The 10175-nt window shown below is 33.1% G+C and overlaps 1 protein-coding gene across 1 annotated transcript; it reads right to left on the bottom strand.

Annotated features, from left to right (window-relative positions):
• Positions 301 to 3213, bottom strand: LOC105155616 (IRK-interacting protein-like). Its single transcript, XM_011071515.2, has 2 exons — positions 2525 to 3213; positions 301 to 2345 (listed from the first exon to the last, which is right to left on the bottom strand). Exons 1-2 carry the CDS (start codon positions 2585 to 2587, stop codon positions 1032 to 1034), a joined length of 1377 nt encoding a protein of 458 aa, XP_011069817.1. The 5' UTR covers positions 2588 to 3213; the 3' UTR covers positions 301 to 1031.

Genomic DNA, 10175 nt, shown 5'->3' with positions numbered 1-10175 from the left:
CTCATTTTCCCGTACCATATACATCAACATACCTGTATTCATAAACCTTAGATAGGTACCAATCGGCATCATCTAGAGTTGTGTTGCCCCTTAAATGATGCATTTAAATGGCTTCATATATCTATAAGTGGTGTAGGTTATAAGCGTCCTACACCGATTGTAAATGAGAAGTTTAAACAGTTTATAAGTCTTAAGATCTCGTTTAAATAATAAATTTTAATAACTCTCAATTCAACCAATACATCAATATGCGTATAAACAAATTACAATAACTCACATAGAGTGAGCCTAATGCCCACACATCCTGGAAGACTCGTCGAACCTATAACTTCAAATTTGTTCATGGCACCCCACTCGAAAAATTCTTACTCAAATCAGATCTGACCGAATTAAACCAATTACATAGCAAATATGATACAACCTACCATATAATTGATCGCTTTTCTAAATTTTACAACTATTGCCATCAGCCTGCCAAGCTATTAACAAGGGGGCCCTAAATGCATTAGTCCCACTACCTCTCTACACACCCAACATTTAAACTTGAATATCACCAAAGAAATCAACATGCCTTCAAAGCAACAATAAGAATGGCAATAGACCCCAAAAGGTAACAACTCATGGAAACTATAATGATTAGATTCCATATGCAAAAGCTTTATCTGCACATCTCAAAGATACAAAGCCAATCCACCAACATCATTGACCAACTCATCAGTGATAAGTGCAAATAAAAGCAACAAGAAGAGTCCAATTCTTTTTCGAACTTGTTGTAATCTTTCGATACTCTAAATTCACTGACAGCTTGTAGAGATATAAAAGCCTGATATTCTTCTTTAGATTTCGTCAAAATCTTGATCTTACACTTAACAAGAATCCCACATCTCCGATGTGTTTAAAAATGCAATCATTTTTTTTTCCGATAATGGTAAACATTTGAAAATGTACGTAAAATTTTGTCCAACGTGAAATCGAGCATGGTTGATTAATTTATGTAATGGTTCGTTGATCCGATGGTTGAGATGCATTTGCTATAAAGGAGAAGGAGTTAAGCCCATATCATTCAACTCATTAATGCTACCACCATTGTGATTGTTGTGGTACCTGCAGATCACTTTGCTCTTAACCACATTGTTATAGACATAGAATCCGGGTGTAACCATGATCCGAACCATTGTGGGTGTGAGCTTCTTGGCCTTATCTCCTCCCATATCCTCCATGTAAACCGGGTCAAACCTAACTCCATTGTCCACTCTGAAAATGGGCAGACCCGGGTGCACCGAATTAGCCAAAAGGTGCACCAACCACACAGCCTTTGAAGCTCCGAAAAAGGCCTGCAGAAGCGGTTCGGGCCATGCCCGGTCCCAAGCCAGCATGGCGACAATCTCGCTCATCCTCCTGTCACAAAACTTGCTGAAATCTTCACTAAAATGCCTGGTCCCCTTGCTCAACACCTCCTCCCATGCCAACCCCTGCAACCGGCTAAACATCGTGAAATTCGCCTTGCAACGATCAATCGGGTTCAGAATCGGGTTCGGGGCACCCTTTTGGAACCCGATGGATTCGAAGTCCTCGAAGAATGCCCTATTCAGCAACGCCTCAAAATAAAGAAGAATCCCTCTTGTGTTCCTTGTGTAAGAAATCTTGATATCATAAGGTTGAAGAAGCAAAGCAATCCGATCATATACCTTCCCCCCCATTTGTCTCAGCTGAAGGGCCAATATCCGGGTCAGGACCCGAACCGATGATCTAGCCTCAGAAAGCAGAACCAAGAAATGTTCAACCACTTTTTCTTGATCACCAACTTTTATGCAGTGAAGATTAACCTGAGAATTCTTCCCACTGCTGCAAACTTCAAGCCCAGATTTCAAGCTATGGCAGTAAATTTCCAGCTTGTTCAGTTTCTTCTCAAGCTCAGCAACAGAGTACTTCAACTTGGAAGCCTCAAGAACAGCCTCATCCCTCTTCCTGCTGGCCAGAATCAACTTATTTGAGAGCTCCGCCACCGCGAACTTCCACTGCTCCTCCATTGACAGGGCGGAGGAGACGCAGTCTGATGACTTGGGGCTTTTCTTGAGTGCCAGAGAAGCTAAAACCGACTTGAAAATCCCATTTGGACTGGCCATCAACCGATGCCTGCGAACTCCGTTATTCTCCAAGTGAACAACTGAGAATTTATCCCTATTGCTAGGCCTGCACTGGTTGCACGAAACCCCAGTCGCCTTGTCGTTTTCTTGCCTCTTTCTTGACGACCCTTTGCATCTTTCTCGCCTATCCATTGACGGAGTTGCTCTAAAGCTGCTTCTTCCCTGAGAAAACTCCTCATCTTCATTGCCTTCTTCAATCTGTAAAAACCCGTCAAGAAAATTAGAGAAAATCGAGCATGGATTCCCACATTTCTTTTTCAACTGGAAATACAAAATCTTCAAGTGGGGTGTTCTCTTTACTTGAAGAAAAACACACCCACAAAACACGCACATATACGTCTACACATTGGTGTGTGTATGTAGACTGTGATGCTTACAGGGGTGAACTGGGTAGGGTGATGAGGGAAGAAGTCAATCTTGGTGGAAGAAGAAGTAGCCATGGAGGATTTCACTCTCTGAAGTTTTCACGGCTTCAAACTGTTATCAGATACCAACTTCTTACTACATCCATCATAAAAGTGCACACACAGATTACTATAAGCTACAAAGACAGGTTTTGAATTCTCAATAAATTTCAAGAATTTGCATGGGTAATTTCATGCTCTTTTCGCTGTCTATCATTTTCGTTGAGGCTGTGTTGTCGGCTTGTAATCATTTCCTGCTATATATCTTTTCTTTTTTCCCCAGTTTTTGCAGGTTTTTTCATTTATGTTAATTTGTAGTTTTGTGAAGACGGAAGCAGTATGTGTGAATTATGTGATCTACTTCTACCCTAATGCCAAAAAGAGAACATTCACTAAATGCAGCGGGTCAGACCTTTTTAGCATAAGCGCCGCTGAACTCTGATCCTGTGGTGGATGCGTTCTTCTAATTGGTTCTTGTGGAGCAAAGTAGGATTTGGAATTGGATTTTTTTTTTAATTTTTAATTTTAGGAATAATTATATTTTCAATCCCTAATGTGTAATTTATTTACACAAAGCACTCTAGTCGTTTGTATAGTTGCTCGTGATAGTAAAAAAATATGGGTAGTTTGTATAATGTTGTTGACATTTTATGGAATGTATATGTAAGTTTTTTACAAACTGGGGGTAATTTGTATAAGGACGTTCACGTTTCTGATGAGTGTATGAGTAATTTTTTAAAGACAGAGGGTATTTGTGTAAATAGATTATAAATCAAAGGGTATAGATATAATTATTCCTTAATTTATTATATCATTTATTTTATTTAATATATGTATGTAGTACATATAAAATCTTTTATATATGTGGTGTGCGTATATTTAATACAATCTAAAAAAGAAAATTTACTTTGCTAAAATTATATATACTTTTTGGAAGGGAAAATTTTGTAATCCTGAATTTAATTTTTGCCCCTTCAATTATATCTAAACTAACATTTTACCCTCAAGGCTCAGACTATGAAATTATGAATTTATCTCATGATTATTAAATGTTAAGCATGTTATAAGGATCATAAAGATGTGTATTTAAATATTAAAAAATTCTAATATTTGTATGTATAAATGTGGATTACACAAATATTCTCATTTGCCAAAATTATAAAAATCATAATAGTGATAAAAAATAATTCTTTTCTCATTTAATATACATAATTAGTGATAATTACTTCAATATCAACAATTAGCTTTTTATTGTTAATATTCTTTTAACTTTTTTTTTTTTTGCTTATAGTGTGTGTTAAGTTTATCTATGAAGATAGGTTTCTTATGCTATATTTAGCACGATGGATCTGTAGTTAATTAGAAATTTTAAAATTTTAAATTTTTTTTAATAATAATTTCTTTATATTTATTTGAGTAATTCTATCATAAAAAGTAATTTAAATCTTTGGACTCTCATTTCCATGATTATATTTTGTAAAAGATAGTATTAGGTTACGTCTGGATTGATGTATTTGAAATTATGAATTTCAAATTTCTTGGAATTTATTTGCATTAATTCTAGATTCGAAGGATTTTATATTCTTGAACTTTAAATTTAAACTATATTTTAGTTAAAATTAATTAGCAGAGATGGATTTCAAATCTTTTAACGGGGAATCATTTGAAATTCTTTTTTTTAAGATTTTTCGCCAAATTTAAGTCAATCGATCCAAATGTAATTATGATGAATTTCAAAATTTTTATATATAAAATTATTTGAAATCATTTTTCATAAATGCTTCATTCAAATCTAGAGTTAATGGATTTGACAAAATATCAAGGGTTAAAATATTGTATTTTTAAAAAAATATAAGTGGATAATTTACTCATTTATAATATAAGAGAAATTACTTGCATTTGTACCTTAAAAATAAAAGAAGGGATAATTACATCCCTTTCCCCTGAGGTTTGGTGCAATTAGACATAAACCCCTTGTGGTTTGTGAAATTACATCAAATACCCTTGAGGTTTGATTCCGTCTAATAAATATGTCGCCCCATTAGTCAAAATTAACCGAATCTAATTGATATTTACCCTTAATTGACTTAAAACCTGACTTATTGCAAGTCAAACAATTATTTTCGAACTAAGCTACCCTTTATAATGGTGAAAATATATTCTCTCGCATGCATTAATGCGTAAAGATATATGAGAGTAATTTGATTACAAAAAAAAATTATTTGACCTGCTAAAGGTCAGTAATAAGTCACTGAGGGTAAATATAGTTTTTTTTTATTTTTTTGTTAATATCAACAAACTCGGTAAATTTTTACTATGAGAGCGATTTACTTATTAGACGAAAAAAATCTCAAGGGTGTTAAATATAATTTCTCAAACTAAAAAAAATTTATGAATTTCAAAGAGAGGAAACTGTAATTATCCCATACAGATCATAATTGGTTTTATATTCTAAAACTGGCAGATTCTGCATTTAATGCTAATACATCTCATTCAGTGGAACTAGCTTAGCTGTTCGATTTAATTAGTGCAGCAGCAAACGTATTGGATTCGAATATCCTGTCTTTATGATCCATCTCCATTATTGATAATCTTAATTTCACATATATATGTAAGAACACAAGACGTGCAAGAATGGGATAACTAACTACTTACGAGGATGGTGTCCTTATGCTCATGGTAATAATTAATGACTTAACCTAATTTCCGTCAGACAATTCTGTTTCCATTGAAAAACAAGAGTTTGAGAAGTGTGATCCATCCCATTAGCTAATAATGTAACCAGAATGGGATTTTTTTTTTTGGTCCCATGATTTAATTTTTTTAATATATTTAGTTCAATTATTTATGAAATTCTAAGAAATAGTCCAGCAAAATTGTAAATTTATTTCCACAATATAGCATTATTTTATACTTGACCTAAGACAAAATTTTAAAATTGACCTCATGTTGCTTTAAAAATTGCGAATAGAGATCAAAATAGTTGCACAAAAGGAAAACAAAATTGTAATTTTAGTCCTATGATTTAAAGGGGTCATATTTTTGCTATATATGAATTGTTTTTCGTAATTTAGTCCTGTAACTTTATAATTTTGGTAATTTTAGTCCTTTCTCGACCAATTAATCGAAAAATTGCATATGACTTACACATGACCCAATTAAATTATAATTTTAATCTTTTAAATCAATTCGTGCAGAACCAAAAATGTCAACTTTTCTAAGTTACATGACTAAAAAAGTCAATGCCCCTTAAAATTACAGGACTAAAACTACAATGTAATTGGGTTATGTGCAATCACATGCAATTTTCTGACAAATTAACCGGAAAAGGATGAAAATTGCTAATAAAATTACAGGACTAAGTTGCGAAAAATAAATTTGTATATGACCAAAAATGCCATACTACAAAAAAAGTAGGATTTGGGGGGAGTTTAGGAATGCTTTGGAATTAACAAAATTAATTTGAACATAATTTTGGAATGGTTTGGACTGGTTCACCTTCCATCCTTATAGATGGTGTTACAAATATTTAGGAACATTTGATGAAGGACAATTTTAATTTGGCACGGTCACTGTAACACATTGTTAGTGACCATTTCTAATATGAATTTTTGCAAAAAAAAAAAAAAAAGTTTCATTTTTTTAATTGGAACGGGTTGGATGACATTTGGAATGGTTATATTTTTTATTTAGAGTTAATTTTGGAATAATTTTTATAATACTCATGCTTGAATTTTGGAATTGTATTTATTTATATTGGTGATATATTTAGGAACGGTCATTGGAATGGTTTGCTTGTCAATATTTGAAATAGTAGTAGGCACGGTCAAATTTTATTTAGGAATACGTATTTAGAACTATTTTAGCAATGGTATTAGGAATGGTCAATCTTATTTAGGAACACGCATTTAGAACTATTTTAGTAATGGTATTGGAAATGATGATTTGTTTAGATTTGTAACATTTTTTTTATAATTACTAAAATCATTCCTAATTTTTTATTTTATAATTTTTTTATAAATTATTTAATTTATATATTTAATAATTTTTTATAAGCTGTGGGTTGAGGCTGATGATCCTCCATCAACTTCTGGAACGTCTCCTGCAAAACAAACAAAATTATTAGAATTTTACCCAAAAATTATTTTAAAAATAAAATAAAATTAGTAATTAACGTACCACCACCTCAGCCACACTCGGGCCGCTCCAGTCGCCGTTCGCCTTTTCCTTGTAGCACCTGGAGAACAGTTCCATCTTCTTGGGCAGCATACTGAGTTCTGCCTCCTGTAAAAAACTAAAACAGTTAGCATAATATTTATAAAATAATGATCAAACTTAAAGAACAACGTAATGTTCTTACCATCTTATTCTTGTGCATGCCGACATAGGAGGATTCCCCGCGGTACACTGTGGAGGACGCCACGGGATTTGCCGCCCGGTTCACCTTATTCTTCACGGACTCCTCTTGGAAGTCCGCTCGCCAATAGGCCTGGAGCTGGAGCGATACGTCATTGGCAAGCCAAAGTGGCTTGACCAGCTCCTTCCGGATGACGGCAAACTTTTTCTGAATGTATTTTTCGGCACACATGTGGAAGACTCGGAACATAGACTCATCATCACAATCCCACCAATAGTTCATCTACAAAATATCAAATTGGGAAAGTTTTAGTAAAGTTCATGTAACAATTTAGGTTATAAGATAATAAATTAATTTAAATGACATTACATTCATGCTCTCGAACCAGAACTGTTGGTGCTCTGGCGGCACCTGCATCAAACATCCCCAAAGGTGGGGAAAGTGTCCTTGCATGACCGCATAGATGCGCTCGTGAAATTTTCTGTCAAACCTGAAAGGACATTTTAATTACTAATTTTGTAGATAAAACAATACTAAATATTAATCATTATAACCTAATATTAATCATAAACAAAATTACGTCATATCATCGAGGCTGATATACTGGTGCAATTGATGGTGGGGGAACTGTTGGTGGTGCATTTTATAAATGTAGCAACACCATTCTCAAACTCCAAAGTAAGACCTTCCCTACTCAGTAGGTTCTTCTTATACATCCATCTCCTCAACTGTATTAACATGATGAGTCCTACACACAAATATATATATATATATATATATATATATTATAATATTAAATTTAATTGATGGAATTACAAAAAATATAATCAATTAACAAATAAAGGGTTAAAGTTGTTACCCGATTAAAATAACTTTAAATATCAACCAAAATTTGAGAGATTGATGAACAAGAGTATAAAAATATTAGTTGGACAGTGAGAGATCAAAAAATTCGAGAGCGATTGAGGAAATGGAGAGAGCATAAGAAGAATGGAAAAAGATAATGAAATTAAACGGAAAGAGAGAAACATATATATATAGAAAAATTTGGAAAGGACTTTGGAATGGGTATTGGATCACATATTTAACCGTTAAAAAGTAGTCGTTATTTTACAATTTGCAACTTTCATTGGACCGAACTCCCGAACGTTTTTTTTTTCTATTGAATTATAGCCGTTGTATTTTATTTGGAACGGTCTTGATAATACAATATTAATGAAACAACAAAATCGTTCCAACTTGTGCCGATTTTTAAGACGGTCATTGTAACACATTATGTCTTAATTAAAAGCTCACACTTAGCAATGATTTTTTGCATAATTGCTTAGGTGCGTACTCAAAGTCGTTCAAAATTGTACTTCATTTTGAAATACGTTTACTAACTGTCATATTTTGGACATCGCTTGTCTCACATATAGGAACGATTAACTCAAGATTGTCCCTAATTCTAATAAAGTATTCGAAACACAGTTCCAACCATTACCATTACTATTCTGGAATGGTCGTAGGAATGGAACTATAAATCCCACATTTTTTTGTAGTTTCACCCCTATAAATTACATGACTAAAATTATATTTTTCGTTACGAAAGGCCCCTCCCACTAATTCTCGTAAAATGTTAACGGCTAACCATCTTTGACGCAAAATTACAACACTGGTTCCACAAGATGGACCATTTCAAAATTGGTCCAGCGTGTTATGGAAATATACTTTTGGTATAGGTTCTATTAAAAGTTGCAATGTTGGTCTAAAAGAATATTAAATTTAGTCCTCTATTCAATCCCTCGTTAATCCGCAACCCACATAATTTCACATGGCTATGAGCAGTAAAAAGTCAAACCAACCTATACGAGTGTTTTGTTGTATTTTGTGGATATAGAGAGAGAAAAATAATGAATAAATAAGTGTGTATTAGAGATAGTATGTATATCTGGATTTGTTTTTGAAGATAATTTAAAATAAGTATTGTATGTTTAATGTTGTGTTTCGGGAGGCAAAAATTACTATTTTTTGTCGAATCATGTCTTTTTTATATATATTTATGCATATTTCTGTGTATATATGTGTATGTATTTATGCTAAAACAAAAAACACCCAAATAAGGTTTTTTCCGAATTATGGCAAACATTGGGTATGTTTTGATTCATTTCGAAAATAATTTAAAAATGAAAACAAATATAGTGATAGAGTTTTAAACCCAATTTGCCAATGCTCTCGAAAATTTCTCTAAATCCACAACAATTCATTTGGTTTTCTACTTTATGTACATGAGAATTTGTGGTGATTTTTCCTTCCAAAATTCACCGGCTAATGGCCAAATGAATATCACGTAGTTTGTGCCATTGGTTTACGATAGAGGAGAAATTTGCTATATTTTGTTTACTAATGATGTAAATTTAACTGAATTTATATATGGCAAAAAGTATACTTTCAAAATTAAAATAATATATTTTTTTGCACCAATACTGTAATTTTGCCTCCTTTGACCCACTAAATTGCTCAGGATACGTGACTTTCACATTTTGTGCAACAATTTTGGCCTCCGTTTGCAATTTCTAACGGAATGTGGGGTCAATTTGATAGTCTTATAAATCACGGGTCAAATATGAAATGGTCCTATTATGTATGACTAATTTTTCAATTTTACCAAAATAGTCCCACAACTTTCAGAAATTCTCACCTTCATTCTCTGGCCAACTTTTGTTAGGAAATTAATGAAAAAGCCCACATGCAAGTCACATGGTTGTTTCCTCAATTCTAGAAATATAATAACTACATAACTTTCACGTTATTTTTTCCATCAATTTCCCAACAAAAATTAGTATGAGAACTGAAAATGAAACTCTTGGTAAGTTCTGGAACCATTCTAAAAAATCTGGTCAACAATAGAATTAAAAATATACCTAATTTAAATCACGGGACGAAAAATACAATTTTCCAGTCCACCTGAGTATTATAACAGCACAACTTTCATCTTATTTCCTGTGGTAGGATTTCATGGTACTGTCAAATGTAAGAAAATCCATGTAATTGTGAGATGGCGATATGTGAAACCTATGCAATATATGCAAGTTGCCCAGCGCCCCACCCAACCTGAAATTAGCGGAAAGTGGCTGCCCTTCTTCATTCTCTCTAGTAAATTAAAGGGAAAAATGCAAGCAACCCCCTTATAATATCATAAATGAGCAAATTACCCCCTTATTATCTTCCTGTATTTTTTAAAATACAACAATTTACCCCCCTATGATTTTTAAAATGAAGCAATTT

This window comes from Sesamum indicum, linkage group LG1 (assembly GCF_000512975.1).
Source record: "Sesamum indicum cultivar Zhongzhi No. 13 linkage group LG1, S_indicum_v1.0, whole genome shotgun sequence".
Lineage (NCBI taxonomy): Eukaryota > Viridiplantae > Streptophyta > Magnoliopsida > Lamiales > Pedaliaceae > Sesamum > Sesamum indicum.
This window is presented reverse-complemented; position numbering and strand designations above follow the sequence as displayed.

Excerpts from the sequence above, each read along its gene's own strand:
- LOC105155616 (XM_011071515.2), bottom strand. The coding sequence starts at position 2,587 with ATGGCTACTTCTTCTTCCACCAAGATTGACTTCTTCCCTCATCACCCT. Across the intron at positions 2,346-2,524 it reads ACCCTACCCAGTTCACCCCT|ATTGAAGAAGGCAATGAAGA; the intron begins GTAAGCATCACA and ends GGGTTTTTACAG.